The following is a 23,794-nucleotide window of genomic DNA, read 5'->3' as shown; positions in this document are numbered from 1 at the left end:
ATCAGTCTCTCTGATCCTGGACTTCCTTCCCTCCAGAAACATGAATGATAAATTCCTGTTGTTTATAAACTACTTACTTATGGTATTTTTTGTTGTAGTAGCTGGAACAATTAAGACATTACTGTTGAACACTTTGTTGGTACCAAGTTGGAAAATATTTTAATGAAGTGTATCACAAGGCCTTAATCCAAATGAATGAGGGTCTATGGTGCCATATCTGGCCATCTGACGGGAGAAAGTTGCTGAATAGCTCTAGGAACACACATTGTCCTGAAATCCTCAAACACCTCACGGAAGTGCCCACCCACTCTTCCTCAGGCTGGGCTGTGTGGGGAGAAACCTCCCCAAAGAACATTCTCCTGTCTAGCTTTCCTCCTCAGTGCCGGAAGTGACCTATACAGGCCATGTGGTACTTAGCACTTAGAGGAAAGTTGCTAAGGTTATTAGTGGTGCCTAATGATATTTGCATAGATTAACAGACTTTAATGCAATCATGAATGCCAAAATCCCCAGAAAATAATGAAGAAATCCATTACAAAGTCATAAAGTATCAAAGTCAATATAGTAATAACTTGATCCTGTGTTAGCAATAATTTCATCTCCTGCTGCAAGGCAATTTTATAATACATACTGTTTCTGGACACTTTTATAAATTTCACCTTTGTTTGAGATAATTAATTAACAAAAATTTTAAAATGCTGCTGGTATTTCATACAGCAAATTAGTCATTAGTCTAAACTGGCAGGCTGTAGTAAAACTTATTAAGATGAATGTGCTAGTTTTTCTTCAAGTGGCCTGTAGTCCTCTCATGGCAAGGTTTGGTGGCTACCTGGTTTCAGTGGCTCAGGTGGACAGTCAGAATCAGAAGGACACTATAAAGTGTAACTGAGGCAAGAGACAGGTTTGCTGGGCACTCCTGAGGGATCTGCACCCTCCGGTTTAGGGCCTCCATATACTGTGTTAGTGTCCTAGGACTACCACAAATGAAGTGCCACAACTGAGTGCCTTCAGACAACAGAAATCTATCCTCTAGTGGTGCAAGAGGCAGGAAGGCAATCTCTGATAGAGAGGTAGGAGTGTCTTGCCCTTTCTCAATTCTGGTGCTTGGCTGCAATCCTTGGCTTTCTTTAGCTTATACTAGTTTCCATCAACACATCTTATTTGCCCTGTGGTTTTTTGTGTCTGTATCCAAATGTACTCCCTCTTCTAAGGATGCTAGTATTGCTGGGTGTAGAGGTAACCAGAATTCTGTATGATCATGTCACATTTTAAAATGGGCCTTTTGCCATTTCTGGATCTCATGGTGCCTCAGAGGGGATCCCACCCCAAAAGTTTTCTGTCTTCTGGAGAGTTGTGCCAATTAGTGGGGCTAGATTTGATCTCGTTGTTTGTATGCTAATTCTCTCCGTTTTACTTTTTGCCAGTTCTGAACTCTGGGCCTGGGTGCTGTCCCTGAACTCTTTTTGCTCAAGGCTAGCACTCTACCACTTGAACCACAGAGCCATTTCTGGCTATTTCTGTGATTAACTGGATGTAAGAGTCTCATGGACTTCCTGCCTAGGCTGGCTTTGAACAGCAATCCTCAGATCTCAGCCTCCTGAATAGTTAGGATTACAGGCATGATCCACTGGCACCAGGCTCTCATTCTCTCTTTTTTTTTTTTTTTTACAATGCTTTCTCTCCCCTTCCCATCCTGAACACAAATCTCTTTGTTGGTGAAGAAGGAATTAACACACAGTCAAATTCTCCTGTTTTTGCCTAAATATCAACTTATAATTTGCTTTCCTGGAAGATGTAATTGGTGCATCTCAGGTGGGAAGACATCCGATATACACCCTGAGGTACCACTTTAGTCCTGCCAGTGTCTGTCATTCTGGGCCACAGAGGTGAAGAGTAGCCTTTCTCTGGGGCTCTAGTTTGAGAGCAAGGAGGCATTTCCCTGAATATGTTTCATCTTTGTCCAGGAAGGGGCTCCTGAAAGCTCCTGTCCGTGAGGTCTTAACTGGATGCTGGCTTTGCTCATCTCCTATTCAAATTCCAAGGCTATTCTAAGGGGCTGGGAAAAGGGATCTATTTGTAGAAATGAGAAATAATATCATGTCATTATTACTTCACAGAGGAGGAAACTGAGGTACATTCTATCTTCACCATTAAGATGGAATAGGATGCCACTCACACCCTCCTTGGAAAGCCAGGAGTGCAGTCCACAAATACCACCAGAAGAGGGAAAGCATGCAGTTGTCCCAGGGTTTCTCTCTGCTACTATTTGTAGGTGAAGAGCTGGGCTTGGGGGTCAAAGCCTGCCTTCTGTCCTGATTCATCTCTAAAGAACTGTGTCCTGATCCTGGTGATGTCACTTCCTGGGTCTTTGACTTCTTTTGTAAATGCAGCAATGTGACATTACTGTGTCCTGCTCCCTTTCGGAGGGGCTAAAGTGTTGCATTCCTCACCATGCCCACCCTACCCACCCTCCTTTTCCTCCCTCTCTTGGCCTTGAACAATAGCTGACAAGCTCTTATTATCATTTTCCACTGGCATTCTTGTTCCTGTCTGCCCCCTACTTAACACAGTAAATCCTAGGAGGCCAAGGATCACTTAGCACTGAACACAGGGCATGGAAGATGGCTGTGGTCCCTGTCCTTTGTGGAACTATCAAACAGATGAATAAAATGGAGGAATATAACCCAGTCAGGTTAAGAATCCCTAGGCAGGATCAGAGTACAAGTGGTATTTGGCTAGGATAGGGGACTCTGGGCCAACTTGCTCTCATCCCCATGTGGCCACCATGAGGGAGATGCCCTGAATACCACAGACTGGAGGTAGAAGTGGGGGGCCTGAGTCAGTGACCTAGGGCAAGCGCTTCAAAAGGCAGAACAACCCCAGCTCTGTTAGGGAAGTCAGTGTTGTGTGCAGAGCTTTTCTTGATTTCTATGTTGTTTTACTGTGCCCTTCCTTTAGAAGTGTGGGGTGGGAAAGGAAGCTGCCTGTCACCTGGGGCCACATAGCTCATTGGAGCAAGTCTCAGAGATCAGACAGAGAAGTGAGACAGAAAGGGACCCCTTTGTCTCCCCCCCCCCCCCGTCAAGGCCTTCCCATTGCAAATGCTGGGATCATAGGGCCAAGGAGGAAGGAGTTCTAAGGGGCCAGGGTCAGAGATCTTGGTGGAAGGTGAAAGGAAGGGGGTGGGGTGGCGTTCCGAGGCCTAGGAAACCTCTGCCCTGATGGAAGACAGGCACTGCGGACTTGGCTGTTTCCTGCAGTGAGAGCCAACGCAGCCTCACTCCCCCCCCCCATGTGTCACTTAATGTTTGCAGTTAAGTATTTACAGATATGTTCCCATGGCAACTGAGGCCTCAAAGTTACTCTCACAATTCTGTTTTTCTCAAATGTGTTTCTCTGCTTGATTGCACAGAGTTTTCTGGAAGGTAGCCAGGCTGTTAGTCACATTCTCAGCCCTGTGCTCCAGAGCCTTCGCCCCCTCCTGCTTCAGATCCCAAGATCCAGACGCACAGCCTCCCGTGGCCTATCTTTCCTCACTTGCAGACCTGGCTGGTCATTCGGGGTTCAGGGTTGTGGAGCTTAGAACCTACAACCTGCACCAGCTGGATCCTTCCGCTTGCTGGATACCCTGCCAAGTCTCCCGTACCCAGGAAGCTTGCCCCCACTTTCCCACCCATGAGGCAGACCTGAGAGCCAGTGGCTCTCTGAGATTACTTGAAGGGGATTCCTTCCTCTTCTGCTGTTGTAGATGTGCCTTGGTCGCATTACACTTGATCCCATTCATCCCTAGTACTTTCTCCTGGCACTGTCCATGTGCATTCAGCCATTGCATACTGGAGCCCTACTCTGGGCCAGGCACTTGCTAGGTGCCCAGATACCAAGAGAACAGGAGAGTCTTTAGGGATATGGCCCGTGTCTTTAAGTAGGGAGAGGTACTTGATGATTAAGAAAATATTGCGTCTATGTGTGAACAAAATAAAATCAAGGTGACAGATGGCGCCCCTGGCAGGGGCTGTATTAGGTTGGAAGTCAGAACAGGTCCCAGTGACAGGGATGTTGTTGCTGAGTTGTGAGGTGAGGGCAATTGGTACCTTGGGGGAGGTGCCTGGCAGAGGAAACAGCCAGTGTGAGGGCTGGAGCAGGGATGTGGAAAGACCTGCCATGAGGCCTAAGGCAGGGGTGATTGATAATAGCCCTGAGACATCCGCACCAGGGGAGGTAAGGGCCCTGGATGTACCTGAGTGTGGGTGACAGAAGCCCCTGAAGGGAGTGGTGTGTGGGCACAGGTGGAGGAAGGCAGTCATCCTGTTGGCAGAGAAGGCTCAGAGTGTGTGGGAGATGAGGAGAATGGGCAGATAAGTGAGGCTGTAGACGGGCTGGAGAGGACTCTGAGGTTACTTCCTGTAATTCCAGTGAGTCTTGTCACCCCAGTTAGAGGAAACGGACACTGCAGGCATCCCCAACAGCACACACGCCGGTGCCTGCCTGATCCTCTCTTCCAATATTTGGCATCACAAGAAGGCAGAGGCAGCAATGATCTCTCTCCACCTCTTCCCCCCACCTGCCTATGATTAGGCAGGGTTTGGGGCCAGATGGCACCTCCAAGCTCAGATCTGCCCTGGGTGGAGGCTCTTTTTCCTCTGTGCTGCCCTTCTTCCTATTCACTAAGCTCGGGGAGCTACCATCTGGGAGATGCTGGAAGCTTTAGTTCTGTTGGACCCTGCTAGAAGAGAGAAGACACTGACTCTGCTCATGGCTCCTGAAGTGTCTGTATCACTATTGTAAATGATTTGTTGCTGGCATTTAACTGATGTTCTAAGGACAGTTGACGTTTATGAGACCGTATGGGAAATGTATGTTCTCGTTCCTACACATCATGACATACATAGGGCTCTCTGGCATAGTGTGGCTGCTGGCTTCTTCTTGACCTGCTGATGCCATCACCACCGTTGAGAGCTTCCACCTGCTCTGGACCTAGGATGGCAGAGATGAAGGTGGGCTGTTGGTACAATCTAAAACGGCAGGTGATCCGGAGTTGTACAGTATGCATTTTGATATGGTTTTGGAATGTATATTCATGTTCATAGTGAATAAGTTGGATGCTTCTGAGAATTGGGGCCATTTTAGAAAACAGTCCCAAGAACACATTGGAAGAACTGCCTGTCTGATACCCACTGGCCACCCCTTCCTGATAGGGATGGATCCAGTGAAGGTCCTAAGTTTCCCAGCTCATCAGCTCATCCCTCTACAACCTTCCATCTCCTCCTGCTGATCAAATCTGCTATCTCTCAGAGACAAAGTCCCGGCCTTTATGACATGGAGATTCAGGAGCCCTGTAAAGTACCTCCTTCAGGGACCAGAAGGCTGACACTGCCTCTATCTCTTTACCACTGTGGCCACCTCAATTGTCCCTCAAGTTACCAACCAACAACTAGCCCCTGGCAACCCCATCCAGATGCACCAACAGAGGCCTGAGCACACCTAGGAGATGGGAACATTCAAACCAGCAGCCACCTCTGAAAGCCCAGAGGCGCTCACTGGGTAACACATATCCTGGAGGAGGCTGGCAGAAAGAAGGTGAAGCAGTTTCCTAGGGGCTGAAAGAGATGGAAGACTTGGGCCTGAAATGGTACTGTGATGTGCCTGCCACAGACCAGTTGGTAGGAGCCTTTGAAAGAGCTGGAAGAGCAGGGATGGAGTAGCTAGCTGGGGCTGCTCATGTCCACCCTTTTCTAGAGCTCAGCTTTCACGTCCATATTCCTGGAGCAGAACAAAGCAGCAAGGAGCCATGGTGGCCTGAAGGACTGCAGGTCTCATTTAAGTCACTGCAGAGACTGGGGTAAGGTGAGGGGGGAAGAAATGGGGAGCCCTTGGATGTAGTGTGCTGAGCTGAAGGAAGTGGAGGGGGGGATAAAATAGGAAAGCAAAGCAAGCTGATGAATGGGAAGGAAGTACCCCAAATGCTCCATTGTTCTCAACACTTCCTTTGGCTTTTTTTTTTGAGTGGGCATAAGGGTGAGAACAAGCCAGACTGGAGGCTGGAGACAGAGGCATGGTGGGTAGAGGTGTGGGCAGAGCCCATGGCCTCAGAAGGCCCAAACCCTCAAAGCTGCGAACAAGGGCAGTGCCTGCTCAGATTTAAAGTGTTCTCTCCTCCCATCCTTCCAGACCCCCTGGGAAGCCTCCTCTGCAGTAGAGAGCGATTAGCATTTGAAACCCACGGGGAGGGCTCTTTCCTCCTCTCCCCACCCCTCTTCTCCTCCCTGCCGCCCGCCCCCCCCCAAAGGAAAACAGTCGTTGGAATTGAAAAATGGTGCTCACTGAAGGGTTTAAAGACATTTTGAATTTAAAACATATTTTAAAGGTCATTTTCAGCAGTAATTATGTTATAATGGTGGGGTTCTTAGCAAAAGGCAGAGTCTCACGGTAACATTAGACCCAATGGGAAGCAGCAAGAGCCCAGGACTCCTGTAGCCCGGAAAATGGGGTGGGTAGAACTAGATGGAGGGGTAGGAAGATAAAAGAGGGTACAGCATATCCGCTCTCCTTGTTTCTAGGAAAAGGAGGCGCACAGCTAAGCTTGGCCCTGGCATGGAAGTGTCTCCTAAGACCTCTCTGGGGGCTCTTCATATTGGGGCTTCCAGGACACACAGGACCCACCAGTGAGGACGTCTGCTGGCTGGTCTCCTGCATGATAGATAGGACATCCTATGTGTCCTCTCTTGCCCTTTTCTTCTGCCTCCAGACAATGACATTCTGGGGTGCTTCTGGCAGCAGGCTCTCCAACACATCTTCAGCCCAACCAGGGGAAAGGAAAGGGCTCAGCCTGTGCCCACTGGAGCCTGCGTCTCAACACTTTCTGTTGAGTAATATGGTCTACATTTTTGAAACATGTTGAGGGTATAAGTAACTGGCTGTGCTTTTGAACACCCAACTTGTGGGTGGTACTGAAGCTTGAACCAGGGCTTTGTACTTAATAGGCAAGCACTCTACCACTTCAGTTGCTGCCCTAACCCTTTATGCTGTCATTGTTTTTGTTATTGTTTTTGCTTTTTTTTTTTTAAATTTCATAGAGTGTCACATGCTTTGGCTGGTCCAGCTTGGGACTGAGATTCTCCTATTTCTACTCCTTGTAACTGCGATTATAAATGTGTACCACTACTCTGCTTGCCTAAACCTCAATGTTTTCTATCCAATTAATAATCTGGCCACTTTGTTCTACTTCCTGGTATGCACAGGGTTTCTTTCTTTCTTTCTTTCCTTCTTTCTTTCTTCCTTCTTTCCTTCCTTCCTTCTTTTCTCCCTTCCTTCCTTCCTTTTTCTTTCTTTTTCTCTTTCCTTCTCTCTCTCCTTCCCTCCCTCCTCCTTCCTTCCCTCCTTTCTTCTTTTTTTCTTATATGGTACTAGGTCTTGAACTCAGGGCCCTAACATTCTCTCAAGGTTAGTGCTCTACTGCTTGCGCTACACCCCCACTTTTGGCTTTTTGGAGGTTAATTGGAAGTAAGAGTCTTAAGTGGTTTTTCGGCCTGGATTGGCTTCAAACCACCAACCTCAGATTACATGTGAGAGCTCCTGGTGACCAATGTACACATTCATTCTTTGCAAGGTTGGGGTGTAAGGAAGCTCAAAGGGCCCAACAGGCCCCATTGTTCATTCTCATCTGGGAGGGCTTCATTGAGAGGATATGAGAGAGATGAACACAAAGCCAAACCAACAAAGCAATGAAGACACGGGGCAGTGAATGAGGAAATAAAAGTGACTTCGACTATAGCTTGGCTAGTCTAAAGGGAGAAGCTTGTTCTCTCCTCAGGCTTCGACCAGATCCCAAAGGCGGCACAGGGATGGGGGAGGAGCACAGGACCAGGCTTAGGGATGGTATTTTGTGCACATCATCCTGCTCTCCCTACCCTGTCACTGTAGGTGAGAGGGCAGGGTGGGCACTCAAATTGATGTGGGTTGCAGGGCTGTGTAAAGAAAGCGGTGGTGCAGTTTGTAGACATGTGCATCATCAGGGGGGACTCTGTGCAGATGGGGGCTGGAGATGCCCTCAGGGCTGGCAACAGGGCATTGGGACGGTGTGATGGGGTGGGTGGAGGAAAAGACCATGGATCTAGCCCTAGAGTTGTCTGTGGATGGAGAAGGCTAGGAGAAGGGGAAGGGGCAAAATATATAAATATCTGAGAAGCATAGCGCTGGGCTACAGTGTTATTAAACTAAAGCATCTTATAAAACTTGAGCCATTAATAACAGGCTGCCGCTACATTGGGGTAATTTATTCAAATTGCGGGTCCGGGATGGAGAAGCAGATGTTTCAGAGCTGCTGGTGACACTGAATGAGTTCCAGGGGAAGAGGGGGAGGTGCTGCTCACTGGTGGTGGGCGCTCAGCCTCACCACCTCCACCCCTCTCAGGAATGTCTCTGCATTCCACGGAGCCAAGACCTCACCCCAGGCTCTCAACAGCTGGGGAAGGGGATCCAGCAGGGACAGCTAATTTAGCTCAACAACTACCAGGACAGAAAGCTAGGGCTGCCTAGAAGGTTGCTTCCCAGGCTAGGCTGGCCTATAGTCACTGCCTGTTCCTGCTGGTTGAAATGTTAGCTCCTACACAAAGTCTCCAGTTTCCCCAGACCTCACAGGAGGATGCTGGGGTAACCTGGGAATATAGGTATTTAATCTACCAGCTGGGGACCTGGCACATGTACCCCTGACACTCATCTGCCTATTCAATTAGAGGAAGATGCCCTTCCCTTGATGCTTACAGAACACGGTGGGTATGCTGGGGTAGATGGGGAAGTGGATTGTAACTCTCCTCCTGTCTGGAAGAGGGGCACTAAAGGCTGCGTTGGTTGGCCTGCCCTTAAACTCAGCTTGATCTCTTAAGTCCAGGATAAACCAGGGTACTGATAGTGGGGGTTCAGGGTCTGTGACTCCTCATTCTAGGACAGAGACCTGGAAAGTTTAGTCAGCCACTGGGCACCTGCCACCTGCAACCTAGGGAGGGGAAACTTCTATAGAAGAAAGGTCTCTTGCTAAATTTTTCCTTTCTGACAAAGCAAATCACCCCATGACATCATTTCTGTCCTAATTCACTTCCTTCCTCCGAGTGTCTCATGCTGGCAGAGGTAGGGACACTGCTCTGCTCAAGTTTTTTTTTTTCTTTTTCTTTTTGCCTGGGCGTTGGAATCTCCACTGAGCTTGTAAGTGACTTCATAGTGGATGTGTCACTTTTATTTCTTACCCCTCTACCGCCTACCAGAACGGGGAACCCAGAAGAGATCCAAACAATTCCCAGTACTCTGGCTGGCTCAGTGCTTGCAGCAAATGAAGAGAGATTTTTCTCCCTCTGTCACTGTTTTGTAGATCTGTATGACTGCTTCACTGAGGAGGTTTAAAGTGGGGCAATCAAGGGGTACTCTGTGCTGTCCCTTGAGGGTCTCAGCCTTGTGGTTGGGCTCCACGCCCATGAATGACAAGAGGCCTCTAGTAGCCCTTAGTGGTATGTGGTGATGGGTGGAGGGTAGATAAAAGGAAATGTCCCAGTTGGAAGCAGATTCATCTCTTCCCACAGCTCCAACCTTGATGGTGGCACCATAAGGTGACCAGAGGAGAATGAGGAGGCCTTATGTTCCTCACATAGCACTGACGTACAATGACACCACAAGGGTGGGGCTGGTGGTAGGGAAGATTGCTTCCACAAATTCCATCCTTGACAGAACAGCATCTGGGCATTTGTCAGAAGCACAAGTCCCCTTTGCCACTTCTATGGGCTGCCGCCCTGGACATGAGTGTTGCTGGAGAGATTGGTTGTCAAGAGCTGGGCTGAGACTATGATAGCCATCTGAACTTCCTTTAGAACAGGTGAAGGAGGTAGGAGAGTAGAATGGTTGGACCGCCTCAGTGCTCTTGCTTGACTGTCTGGGAGGGTCAGGGGCAGCTGCCTGCTCTGTGTCTCTGCTCCTGGCAAATTGGGCCTGCTTGAAGCTCAAGGTTCATTTCCAATGAAGGAGAAAGTGCAGCCCCACACTTGCAGGGCAATCAGCGAACTCTGTGATGAATGGAGCCTGTGTCACTCAGCGAAAATGAATATTTCTTTGCGATAATGGCCAGATGGTAGCAACTCTCCGATCCAAATTAAAACATGCATGATAAATGCCAGGAAAACAGAGGAAGACAAAACCCCAACCTGGAGTGAATTCTCTCTATAAATCTCCCTCCCCCCCCCACCTCGCAGCCCCTTCCCCCACTGCAACGTTCCTGCTAATAGCCATTAAATTATTAAGATGTGCTGCAAGGAGAATGCCAATGTCAGAGGCACCAGCCCCCTTCTCACCCTGCCCCTACCTGAGGGATTGAAGGGGTTGGAGAGGTGACACCAGGGTCTGCTTTGGGACCCTTTACAGAGGCAGGAGGGTGGATCATGTTCCTGATTAGAGCCATGGGCGGGGAAACTGTTATCATGGAGTGAACAAGACATTCAAGGCCCCTGTCCAGCCAGGATCTAGGGAGAACAGACATGCCTGTCCTCAAGTTGGCCAGTCTCCATGGAAAAGTGAGAACCTGACAACACACCTGATTTTAGAGCATACCCAGAAAATAGGAATGGGTTGCAGAAAAACACCCAGCAGGGTGGACCAAGGTGGCTTGGACCAATGTCAGGGAGCTGGGCTAGTAACAAGGGTCAAAGAGGACAGCCTAAGGGTGGGCATGGGCCTAGAAGTAGGAATGGAGCAGGCAGAGAAGGGGTGGTTTTGTGCTTGATGTTTCATAGTAACCTATGACTCTTGAACCTATGACTTAATTTGTATACCCCTTGCCTATCCCCCCCAGGGCTGGAGGCCCCAGGATCTCTTGTTGGTCATCCTGAGATTCTGTCTAGTTCTTCCTGCAGGTGGCCTATCTTGTCAGTGCTAGCTTCTGTCAACCCTAACCTTTTCTAGAGACTCCAGGATTCTTCATCTTCCAGAACCCTTCTCCCTAATTCTTGCATTCTTTAGAATCCTCTCCTTGGATCAACTGTTTTCCTTATTTTCTCTACACAGGTCATATAACCTGCCGTCCTTGTCTTTGGCTTATCTTCCAACAGGGAATTTCCTCCAGAAAACCATCTCGGGCTGGCCAGGTATATAGGCCTCCCGTCTGTTCTTTATGACACATACTGTCTTTATTACTCATAAAGCCACCAACAATCCCCTTACCCTAAACTGAGCTTCTGTAGGGTCTAGAATTCAGCAGAAGCTAGAAGATGCTTTCTTAGACCTGTACATCTGTCTTTTATAGTCCATGCACTCCCCAGATCACTCTGCAGTCAAAAGCCATTTGCAATTGTCCCTTGACACACAAGCCTTAAGTGTTCTTGGACACTTGAGTCAGCTACTGAGGATTGAGTTGTGGTGTCCAGAGTGTCTAGATCTTGAGTTGTACCTGGCATTGGGTCCCTGATGATGTCTAGAGCTCTGTAAAACTTCCTCTCATTGCCAGGACCCAAATGGACAAGGCCCTGACTGTCCAAGTTGGTTTTCCTCAACTATACCTGGGTTTTCTCTACCTGTTCCTCTACGTGGCTGTTAGCTGCAGGACCAGCCTCATCTGTGTGGACCTAACTAATGATGGGCATGGATACTGAGAGGATTCCTTCTGTGATTGGTACCTAGCCTAGCCCTATGAGAAGCCAGCAAGGCACAGAGGCTGCTTACAAAGACTGGGCTGTAAAGGCTAATTACTCTCTGGTGGTCTTGGAAAAGTCACCTATACCTTCTTAGCCCTTGTTTCCCTCTGCCTAAATGGGTTCTTGAGGAGTTCTTACTGGAGCCTCTAGAGGGCTCAATAACAAGATTGGGCTCTACTGACCCTGGATATCTCCTTCCAGAGCCCCAGGAGCTGGGGATAGGACTGCAGATGGGCCCTGGATGCTTGAACCTGGGCTGAGAGGGCCAGGAGCAGGTCCCGCAACAGCAGGTTGGGAAGACTGGGCAGCAGCATAGAGTAGAGAAACAAGATTCTTAAGCTGGGCCTGTGTGTTTGAGCCAGAGGATGAAGCCATGACTCAGCCTTTCTGTGTTCTTGTGACATAGATATGCGTGCCTTGCAACACGGAAGAAATGAAGACTACAGTGCATCTAATCAAGATCTTCTTGTTCTAGAAAGTGGACGTTCATCTCCAGCCAAACCCATTCTCTATTACTTTAAAACATCTAGACTGTCACAAGTCTGTCCACCTGCCTTTTCCTGAGGGACTTAGCTCAGATACACTATTTCTCATCACCCTTCGTATCTCCTCCTGGAAGCCTTCTCTGTCCTGCTTCATTCTGAGAGTTCATGTGCTCAATACAGCTCTAGCTCTGGGACGAGTGATTTCAATTTCCAGTTGGTCTATCACACCCTATCAGAGGTCCTCACCCTGCCACCTCATCCTTTTTCCCAAGATCTGGACTCTAAAATTAAAGTGACAGCTGCAGCCTTTACCATCACAAGAGATTCCACAGTTCGCCAACTGCATTCCCTCACCCAGAGGTGATGCAGCTCTTGGGGTGGGCGATGCTGTGGGAAGGACAGGGGAGTTGGAATCAGTCTGCCCGTCTCTGCCCACACCCTACTCTGAGTCCTCTCTCCATGTGGCTGAGCATCACCCAGATTCTGTTCCCAAAGCACTTCTTCCATTTGGTCATCCCACCATCCCACCCAAGGGCCTGAGAGGGGATGCGTGCATCAATTCAAGGTTTCTAGATCTTGTCCATCCTTCAAACACTCCCCCCATTCCCAATCCCATACTTGCCTTGATTCAGGTGATTTTACTACTAGGATTTCTTTTTTCTTTTTCTTTTTGGGTCCGGTTGTGGGCCTGAACTCTGGGCCTGAGCGCTGTCCCTCAGCTCTTCAGCCCAAGGCTAGCACTCTACCACTTGAGCCACAGCACCACTTTTGGCTTTTTTTTCCTGCTTATGTGGTGCTGAGGAATTGAACCCAGGGCCTCATGCATGCAAGACAAGCGCTCTACCACTGAGCCACCTTCCCAGCCAAGGATTTTTTTTTTCCACTTTCTGAGTGCCTCACCTGTAAGGCCATGCAGAAGTTACCTGTGTCCATCTCTGGTCCATACTGTCTCTTTTTCTGTTCTCCCCCCACTACCCTTCTCTCACTATGCTCTTGGCATTATCAGCTGTACCCAATGGGGCATGTTGGATAGGAGAAGGCCACATACATTACACCCATACCAGCCACAATGCAGAGCAGAGACCTGCCTGGCCCAGTTTCTTCAAACTTCCTTTCTCTTTATCCCCATTGTCAGTGGACTCACCCTCACACAGTGTGGGGGACAGGATACCATGGGAGTAGAGATAGGGTGCGACACCAGAAGAAGCCTGGTCCTCTCTGTCATTCCTATTCCTGGGCACACAGGCAGGAGGCAGCTTTTAAATATCATCCAGAAGGCCATTTGCTATGATTAATATCCCATTTCCCCTGAAACAACCCTTTGCTAAATTAGCCAGGGCCAGAGGGAATTTGTTGGGGGAGCAGCAAGTCTCAACTTAACTCTCTGCATGCATTTAAAAAGAAAAAAAAAAAAACTTCAGAAACAAAACGAAGATCAATCAACACCCCTCCCCCAGCTGCAAACCTACAGTCCATTTAAATTCAGCAGGTTGGCAGTTAATTATATTTTCGCACCTATGGCAGGAGTTACAGATGTATTTATAATGTGCACCTGCCCCAGGGGAACCTCCTGGGGCCTCCCTGGGGACCCTTCCCCACAAGCCTCTTCTCCCCCAGCCATGGAGCCTGGTCTTCACACAGCTGCTGTTCAGTTGTGTAAACTGAAGGTGGCTTCCTAGATTTTACATTCTCTGTAAAAGGTGCTTGAGAAAAAAAAAAAAAAAACAAGACAAGGATTCCTTTCAAGTTTTAAGTCAGAGGAATAAGGTTATTAAGAATAAAGCCCCTGGGGTAAAGAAATGCTGCCCATGATCTTGAGAAATTAACAACTGGAAACGCTTAAACAAAGAGCGGGTGCTCTGACTGTGGTCAGATACGTGACAGAATTCCAGACTTCAAAAAAGCCACTGGGGAGCTGGGGAGGGGCAATTTTGTCTGGCCATGAGGTCTCTAAGCTTTCAACCTTTCCAAATTTTGCCAACACTTAAAACAAAATTTTCAGACCACAGGTGCAGAGCCTGGCTGGAATGGCAGAGGTTTCTCTGGCAGGCTTCTCCCTGAGTATCTCTGACTCTGCTGTGCTGTCCGATGTCTGCTAGAAACCACTCAAGCTGAACACTGTCATGACTTTTCTTAAATATCAGTCCAAATGAAATCTGGAGATCGACTATATGAAAGATTTCTTGAGATGTGGATTTCCGGACTTGGTTCACTGTGATCTGTGGTACAGCCTGATAAATTCTGATGGGGACAGAAGAACCAAACAGGACTTCTAAGCAGTTGCTCTGCTTCTGAAGCATTAAAAGGGGAAGGAAGGGCTTGGGTGGCAGACTTATGGTCAGGGTAGCATGGCTCCTATGAGGGGCTATGTCCTGGGGAGTTTGCAATTTCCAAATAAGGTCCCTTGGTTTAGCGTGCCATGTCTCTTGACCTCAGATCTGAGAAAGGAGGATGGTTACAGCCCTGTTGAACTGGGGATACTAGGATCTAAAATAGGGTCTGGTGAGGAACAAAGAAATGCACACACACACACACACACACACACACACACAGAGTATAGATACAAGCCAGCTATCAAGACCTGCTGTGGGAATTCAGAAAGCTCTGAGGCTGGTGAGGGTGGGGTATATCCTGCTCCAAGGTGTAGATCACTTTGTCTTCAGGTAGCTGCCTTGAGGTCTGCCACTGAATACCTTCTCACTGTAGATTTGCACTGTGCTGGGATCCACTCTGCTGGTCCTGGGGCCTCCCTGGAAGCCTCAAGTTAGTGGTCAGGATGTGCTGGACCAGGCAGAGGCCCTTTGATCCTACTGACTTGGGATAATTTCAGATTAGCCTACTCTTGGCCCTCCAGCTTTCCATTTCTATGTAACCCTCCTGCCTGGCCTGAGGGCTTCCTCAGCAGCACCCTGAGGGGTTTCTGTTCTGCCAGAAGCCTTTGTCCAGTGAGTCATTCGTTGCATGTGAAGACTGGAAAATAGGTGCTTCTCAGTGTTATTTTTTTTCTTAAAGCAAGGCCAGCCTTAACGCTGGCTTCCCTGCCTGTCTACTGTATGAGACTGAGTAGCCGGAAGAGTTTACAACTGAAAATCACAGCATTGGAGCTGAACAGTTGTGGCCCCAGGTCCCTTCTCCGTCCCCCAACTACAACCACTTCCCCAGGACAGGTCTACTATGAGAGTGTGTAGCTAACCCGCCTGGGCCCACACCCCTCAGCCAGTCCCCAGCAGCCCCTTGGAGACTTCACGGACAGTGTGTGGTCTGTTTAGAAATAAAATGATGCTTGGAGGAGAAATGTGGAACTTAATAGGATTTAAAAAGCCACAGGACCCGATGGAGCTACAGATGGTAGAGGAATGGGGAGGAGGGAAGTGGGCCTGGGTTTATGGTGGGGAACATGGCCTCAGGGAGGAGCTGGAGCTACGTCACATGCATTGTGTCCAACCTCATTAGCCTGCCCAGCGGGAATTTACTGTCACAACAGTGCCTGTGAAGTGAGGGAAGGACACCCTGAAGATGCCATTAAATGGACTAGGGGAGGGGGGGGGGCAGCCAAAGATGCAGGTGACTTGGCCAGCGCCTAGGGTGGGGTCCAATTGGAAACAACTCCATGAGCTGTTGCAACTGCCCCAACCTTCCCACAGGTTTGTGGGTTTTTTTTGTTTGTTTGTTTGTTTGTTTTTGGTATTGCCCAGGTCCTGGCAGACACAGCCTGAGAGAAAGGGCAACAGATTGTTGGGAGAGAAAGAGGCACTGGTAGAGAGGAGAGACCGGGGTTCCCAAGTCTAGAAACTGATGCCCAAACATCCAATGGAAACTGCAGTGGGGTTGCTTCAGCCTCAGGCAATTCTGCAGGACTTGGGGAGGGATATCAGAGGCTACTTTACCTTCTAGAAGTTTCCATGGGGGTCTGCTAATTGTATCTAGCTACAACTACCTTTCCAGGGCTCCCTCTTCGTGACTAGAGATCAGGGGTGCCTACACTAATCCCCTCCTCGGTCTATCCCAGGCCTTGTGGCTCAGCCATGTGACCCCTCTCTGTGGGCTCATCAGATATCCCTCAAGGCTCTTTAAGGTTCAGCAAAACACACCCCATTGTCTTGGGAGCCAGCCATACCTGGGCAGTTAGTCCTTTCCTCCTTATGAGCCATAGCCAAAGGTGAGCTGGTCTCTATATAACAGGACTGATTCTGCCAGGAGATGGCCATGCACGTGTGTGTGTGTGTGTGTGTGTGTGTGTGTGTGTGTGTGTGTTCCAGTTCTGGGACCTATGGGGATGATGAGATCCAAGGTGACATACCCTGAAAGAATTGTTTCCCACTTTACTTGTGTCCGTATGCCCATATGCTTGGGCCTCTGGGTACAGTGAACTGCTCAGAGTTGGGCCTATTACTCTGAGAATCTGCTACATCCACTTTGCTTCTCATGTGCTTACAGCTACTCTTATATTTGGGGAGAAAATGGTCTGAACTCTTTGACTATTCCTGCAAGGGGGCAGTCTGTTAGTCTCAGCAATTTCTCCATAACCTTTCCTTCTCCAGTGCTGCCCCTGTACCCACAAAACTCTTGCTGCCAGTTTATCTGCCTGTCTCCACAATCCCTCACTCTTTCATGGGGGCTGATGGGGCCAGGTGATGCATGCAGAAACTCAAGAGGTGGAATGAGAAGCCTGCACCATCATCAGGGCCTCACCTGTGTGGATGGGGTAGGGAGCTTCCCCCCACTCCTCAAGTCCTGGGCCTGTACATGCTTCCTGTGCAGAAAATAAAACCTCTTGTTCTGCCCGCTGGCATTCAGACACACCTGGAGCAGTTGAATGAACATCCTAGGTCCTCAGGTCTTTGGAAGCAAAGTTCTCAGAGGTGGGATGAAGAAGCAACTCACCCATCTTCTGCTCCTTGACACCCCAACTTCCTCCCATCCATGCCAGGTCTTTCCCTACCCTACAGTCTCCAATGTTTGTCTCCTTCCTCCTATTGCTTCTTTTCTATCTCTATCTCCTTCTTCCCTTCCTCTCCTCTAGCCTCTTCTCCCCATCCCACAGCTTCCCTTCCTTTCACACCCTATTGCTCCCCATTTCTTTGTTTTTAATGCTTTCCCCACCTTCTATTCCCTTTCCCCCAGAAGATGTATTTAATAGATACTAAATTATTTTGAACCAACTTTCTTAAAAAAAAAAAGAGCTTAGTGATAGTGCTGACTCAGGACCATCTCACTATTTAATATTGAATATGCAATTAATAGATAGATGTTTAGGCCTGGCTTTCTCTTCCCCTTTTCGACCACAAGAAGAATAAAAGAGCTGATTAATCTGGCTTGGGGCAAGTGTCAGCACAAGAGATATATGGGAGAAAGGAGATGAGGTTAGCAACTTGGAGTCAGAGAGCGATTTCCTCCCAGGCAAGCGAGGACTGGGAGAAGAGGGTGGGAGCAGAGCTCAGCCAGGCTGGGGGCAGAGGGGACTTCCCACAAGTAATATGGGTTCTAGGGAACCTCTGAACCTTGGCCTGCTGGCTCTCCTGTGAGGCCTTTCTTGCTGGGCCTTGTTCATGCCATTCTGCTTCTTTCCCAGGTGCGGAATCTCCCCTCCTTCAAGCCAGAAGTGTCACCTCCTCAAGGGCTACCTCCTCCAAGGTCCCTGGTGTTCCTGTCTCTGGGGTCCCCTTTCTGGGATTACTCTTGGCTCCTATGGCTCATCATCTGTGTTATCTGAACAGGGAGCTACAGGAGAATCATTGCATGCCTGGGTGCCCAGACCCTGGCCCAGCTGGGCTAGTCATCAGGATTCGTCCTTCACTCTGTCATGATTCTCACAGACCTAGGTGAAGCCAGAGGAGAATGAGCTTCTAGTCACTGTGAGAAAAAGGGGTGGGAGGAGGTAGTATAGTCCAGGTAGATTTTGCTCACTAGGACACCTGAGTCATCTTTGCCCTGCAACTAACTGGACCTCAATAATCAGTGTCTTTAAGACTCCAAGTGCTCCATGATCCCTGGGGAAGTACATCTGTACCCTCAGGCATAGCACCCTTTCAAGCAACACCTCTTAAGACACCAATCAAACCCTGATGTCTAGGGCCAATGGCCCATGTGAGGAAGGAAACTTGGCGCAGAGATCTTGTGCCCAGATCAAGGTTCTGCCTGAACTGAGTATGATGAGGAAGTCTTCTGGAAAGGACTCGACATTCCAGGGATTGTCAGGCCACTTTGGATCACACTATAATTCCTTCTAGGACATTGACCCTAACGCATTAGCTTTAGCCTTGGCCTATTATTCCCTTATAGACTTTGGGGGAGGGGATTTTTGGAGCGGAGGTCAGGGTGGGGAGGAAGATGTGTATGAAAAGGATGAAGGAAAGAGAAATTCCTTAGTGCCTGGCTGAGCTAATGCTTTGGGAGAGTCGAAGGACAGAAGACCCTGGTTCTAGGAGAGTAGTGGACACAGACTCTTGGATCAGATGGTGATGAGGCAGAAGCTAGAAGCTCCTTTATGCTGGCCGGGCAGAGGAGTAAATTTCTTTTCTAGGAAGAAAGTGCCCCATTCCTACACTCCTCCTAGTGGCCATAAGGAATATTCTTCTGGATTTTTCCTTCCTGCTGTGAGGGGAGACCAAGCAAGGAGTTCTTTCTGGTGGAAGGGTGGCCAAGTTAGAGAAGACTGGGAGAAGGTAGCTCTGTCCCTCTGTCTTCTGGGGTGTCTTCCTCACACACGTCTGTTCAGCTCACCACCTAGTTGAGCCCCAATGTGTACTTGGGGTGGGGCTCCTCACTGGTGGACAGGATAGAGTATTCCATTAGGAGTCCCTGTTCTAATCAGGGACTGAGTTTTGTCCTCTGCCCTGGAGAAATGGTCGGGAACACAGTTCAGAGCTGTGGTCATCAGGATGAGAAGCACAATATTCTCCTCTTCAAGGAGGTGAGGGGTGCCAAGACCTGAAGGCCTGCAAAGTCCTTTGGGGCAAAGTGTGTCTTTCTCCCTTCTTCAAGTGAAGTGATAGGTTGGCACCATGAGAATTAGTTGGCTGTATTCATCATCTTTTTTTCCCCCTTGATTTAGATAGGATCTAAACCCACTGAACTCAGTCCCCAGTCACGTCTAGGGCTGCTGAAGCCAGACTAAGTAGAATAACCACAAAAACAATACAACTTCAGTGGCTCTGCTACCTGGGCACAGAGTTGCCCCTGCTGGCCACCTACTCTTCCCTCTCATGGCAAAGGTTCAGGGGAAAGGAATGGGGCTCCACTACCTCATGCCAGGGTCCCGTGGGTTCCAAGTTCTAGGGCAGGTGTTTGTGAGTGAGACAATGTCCTTTTTCTTGTGTTCCTTTCCACACCTACTTGCATCTGCTTCTCCAATCTTTCCCTCCACACTGGCCCTTCTACACACACTGGCCTGTATCTATACATCCACCCCAGACCCTCTTCAGATAGGTCCCTTCTCAGATATATCCTCTTACAGCCCTCTGCAACCTTTGTCTCTCTCAATTGACTCCTTCCTTGACAGGCATCGCTAGGCTATTTAAATCCCACCACACCAACACAGACACACGCTTTCAAACCTCCCACAACACTGCTTGTTTACTTAGTTAGAAACCAATCTGCCAGCAGATCCCAGTCTCTACCCTATTGTCTTTCCACACTCAGTTATCCAGAGCTCCAAAGCCTTGCCCCTGATCCTAAGCCATGAGGTCCCCAGAGAGGCAGGAGGCGGTGGCGGCAGGCAATTGCAGCACCAGGACAAGGTGGGAAGGGAGGAGGGGGATGAGGAAGGGCAGAGACAAGTGGGCCCTCACGTGAAGGGGGCTGGCGCAGACAGCTACTACCTCCTCGGCTCTCGCTGTCCGCGGGCTTCACCTGGATCGGCCGGTTCATCTGTAACAGAGAACAGGAGACAGTGTCACAATGGGTCTAGTGTTGAGGGGCAGACACCCCACTTGTAAGTGTACATTGCACACACAGAAGCAAAGAGGCAAATCCTTCTGAAGCGCCACCTACCTCCCTGTGATGTGTTGGAGACCCTGTGAGGTCCCTCCTGCTGCTTTGAGCAGTGCTTGCGAACCTGGATACCCAAATCTGAGGTTGATAGAATGCCTGTCCCTGTTCCCCATGTCCACAAAACCATCCTGTACCCCAAGCATATCTGTGACCCAGTTCTGGGTCATTCAAGACAGCTGGCTTGGTCAAAATGAAGTGGTCCGCAGGTGAAATCCTGCCCAGCTCAGGCCATGGCAGTGAGCTGTCTGCCTTGCCATCTCGAACTCCTGGCCTGTGGGGAGAGTAAGGCTTTAGGCCTCTCAGCTAGTGAGTGGGAGTGTGGCTCAGGACAAGGGCTTCTGATTGCAGCCATAGATCCCCCGCTTAGGATACGTGTGCAGTGGGCACAACCTCTTGTCTCCCTCAGTGTCTGGGTACCAAGAGAACACGGGCACAGGCTGGCTCTCCAGCTGCTGGCATCTCCTGGGAATCTGTGTCAATGTCCTGTTCAGGCCACTAGGGGTCTCTCAACTCCAAGCATCGCCCTTCCACAGCTTCCTTTCAATCCCAGCCGGCGGCAAGCACCAGGGGTGGGCTCTCAAGCGCTGAGTTCCCACCGTATTTCAGACAATAAAAATGATAGAAGCCACGCAATGCATCGTACTTCATATCTCTGCCAGCGCTTTTCCTGTCCTGCCTCTCCCAGATCCCTTATTATGTTTGCATTTCTCTCTCACAAACACAGACCCCGAGAGGCAGGCCACAGCAGTGCAGACACCTGCGTTTTAAAGATGAGAAACTGAGGCAGAGGGCGGGTCATGTGCTTTCCCAGGCCACCCGAGGGCAGGGTCTGCCAAAGCTATTTCTGTGCTTACATTGTACCTTGAGGCTTGGATGTCAACTCACTTGCCTTATAAGGGCTGGAGCAGCCCAGTCACAAGCTGCCTCCTGCCTTCTGGTCTAGGATTCGAAGTGAGTTTTGGCTGCGTGGAGGGGGTGGGGGAAGGACGTGTGTGACTCAGCAAGGTGAAGCTGAGGCCAGGGGAAGGGCAGAGCCACACCGAGGAAGGACAGAGACAGCAGGCAGGATTCGGAGCAGACGGGGGAAGGATTCGCAAGGAGCCAGGGCCAGCAAGACAGGCCATGGGAGTATTTACCATCAGAGAGAGACAGGTGCTTTGTACGTAAGCTCCCGCAGCAGGGAGCACTGTCACGTTATAGAAGCTTCAACCCCAGAGACAGAATGACGTTTCTAGCTTCCCACAAACTACCTCATTTCCAGACCTTTTTGGAAGAGTTTAGAAGGTGGCTCAGGCATCTGGCTATAGGAGACAGGCCTGACGAGGGAGCTGGGTCATTCCTGGTTTGCTTTTGGGAATTCAGCATCCCACCTTTTTTTTCTAGACTGCCCTTCCCTCCTAGGACATCCCTTCACCCTATCAGAATATTAACCAAGCAGAATGTTAACTAAGCAGGTCCAACCCTGCTTAGTTTCTGAGATCTGAGGGGATAGGACTGATTCAGATCGGTGTGAACATAGACACAGGAGATCCTATCTCCTTTGCCTTTCCACAAGCCTGCAGTATTCTTCTATCCCAGAAGGTGCTCAAAGCTAGCCTAGACCCAAGTTTGGCCACTGTGTTCTCTTGCTCCTAATACCATTTGTGCTTATGTAACTTCACTGAGGTAGGGATTACTATCTCCACCTTACCAGTAAGAGTATCTGGCTAGAATTCAGCCAGGAGGGGCATGTGCAGTGTAAGTTATTGTCATGACACTTGTCCTTCCTGTGGCTTTCTTTTCCTTTTTTTGTTTGTCATTGACCCAGCTGCTCCAACAGGAGGGGCCTAAGGAGGGAGGAGGTGGAGAAAGAGCCGATGTAGTAGTAATGGCCATTTGGGACCAGGATCCTTGGGTCATTGAATTGAAAGGCAACCTCTTTGGTCGTGGGGCTTGAACTCTGGGCCTGGGTGCTGTCCCTGCACTCTTCAGCACAAAACTAGCGCTCTACCACTTGAGCCACAGCACCACTTCCGGTTTTCTAGTGGTTTATTGGAGATAAAAGTCTCATGGAGTTTCCTGCCCAAGCTGGCTTTGAACTGTGATCCTCAGATCTCAGCCTCCTGAGTAGCTAGGATTATAGGCATGAGCCACCGACGCCCAGCTGGCCCCATCATCTTACACAGGTCCCCACACACATCTTTACACATCGTTGCCTCCCCCTAAGTCCATTCCCTGCAGTGTCTAAAGCTCCTCCACCCTTCCGCAGACTCCTTCTCTTGATGTTCTTTGAGAGTCCTCGGATAGACTGAACTGTAGCCCTCTAAATTCATCTGGTGAATCTATGACCCCACAATATGATTATAGTTGGGAATAAGACCATTAACACATGGTAATTAAAGGTAAATGAAGATATATGGGAAGGCTCTCATCCTACATAACTGATGTTCTTATGAAAATGAGACACTAGGGACAAATGCACACAGAAAGGCCACGTGAGGACATAGCAAGAATGTGGCCTTCTTCAAACGAGAAAGAAGAAAGCTCTTCCCGAAACCCAACTTACCCACACCTTGATCTTAGACTTCTGGTCTCCAGAACAATAAGACAGACATTTTGGCTGCGACCTCTCAGTCATCAACGATGATCTCTCAGACCTCTCATGAAAATTTCTGACCCCTGAAGCCTGGCTGGCACTTCAACAGGAAGGATCTTACAGAGAATCCCATTTTCTCCAGATTGAAGGCATGTTCAAGGCTAGGGAATGGCTTGTAGAATAGAGAGGGCTAAGGCTTCCCAGGACCCTCCAAAGGATATACAATCTCAAGAACATGGAACGTGAATGTGTGTGTGTGTGTGTGTGTGTGTGTGTAATATTTCTAGGTTATGAAATCTGAGAATGAGATAGATGAAAATAGAAGAACTCGTCACAGAGATGGATTTTCAGAGGCTAAGAAAACAATCCAAAGTCACACAGGGGGCAAATGATGATATTGGATGGACCCAAGTTTCCTGACACCCAGGTCTATGTTCAGAAGATGCTGGGAGCCAAAGATAGTCTGGGAAGGTTCATAGCTGGACAGGGGTGAGGAGCAGAATGCCTGATAGGTTTTCTTCCCAGCAAGCATGTGGAGGAGGGGCTGGCTGGGAAAGGGAAGATAAGGGGGAGTGACCCACACCCCGCTCTGCCACTCTAGAGCCTCATGTGTCGAACTGAGGTGGGGAGCAACGCTGTGCAAGAGGTTCCACTCAGGGCCAAAGTACGCCCAGGCAGAGCTCTCATTTCCAGGGGTGATGTAAGGAGGAAGGCTGGGCCTGGGACAGTTGTATGAGTCGCACTGGATGGGGAAGAGCTAGGACAGAGCTACTTCTGATTCCAGAGGTTCTCTTTGCCATGGTAAATAAAATGAGGCAATGAGATCTCCCTGTGCATGGAGCTTTCACGTTGGATGGGCCATTCCCTTAGGGGGCCATGCCACTCTCCCTCGGTTTTCAAAACCTGCATACTTGGGAAGCTCAATTGCACACTCCTTCCTACCCGACTGAGGCCTGGTATGTTTCTGGAAGGCCTCCCTGCCATACCAGCTCTGAATGTCACGACCAGACCTGCTCTACAGCACTCGCTAGCTTGCTCTTTCCTCACAGACCCCTCGGCTTCTCTCCAGTTTCCCC

The 23,794-nt window shown here is 49.2% G+C and overlaps 1 protein-coding gene across 15 annotated transcripts in view; it reads right to left on the bottom strand.

The window, feature by feature from the left end:
* The window catches only part of Celf4 (CUGBP, Elav-like family member 4), a 274,650-nt gene that overhangs the window by 42,301 nt on the left and 208,555 nt on the right, over nt 1-23,794 (bottom strand). For 8 of the 15 annotated variants that reach the window (XM_013014834.1, XM_013014833.1, XM_013014829.1 and 5 more), the window contains exon 3: nt 19,942-20,020. In XM_013014834.1, coding sequence (XP_012870288.1) covers nt 19,942-20,020 — 79 coding nt within the window. The remainder of the gene's footprint in view (nt 1-19,941; nt 20,021-23,794) is intronic. The other 7 variants (XM_013014841.1, XM_013014837.1, XM_013014831.1 and 4 more) reach the window with 2 other exon arrangements.

The sequence above is a fragment of the Dipodomys ordii genome, unplaced genomic scaffold (genome assembly GCF_000151885.1).
Source record: "Dipodomys ordii isolate 6190 unplaced genomic scaffold, Dord_2.0 Scaffold25, whole genome shotgun sequence".
NCBI classification, from domain to species: domain Eukaryota; kingdom Metazoa; phylum Chordata; class Mammalia; order Rodentia; family Heteromyidae; genus Dipodomys; species Dipodomys ordii.
This window is presented reverse-complemented; position numbering and strand designations above follow the sequence as displayed.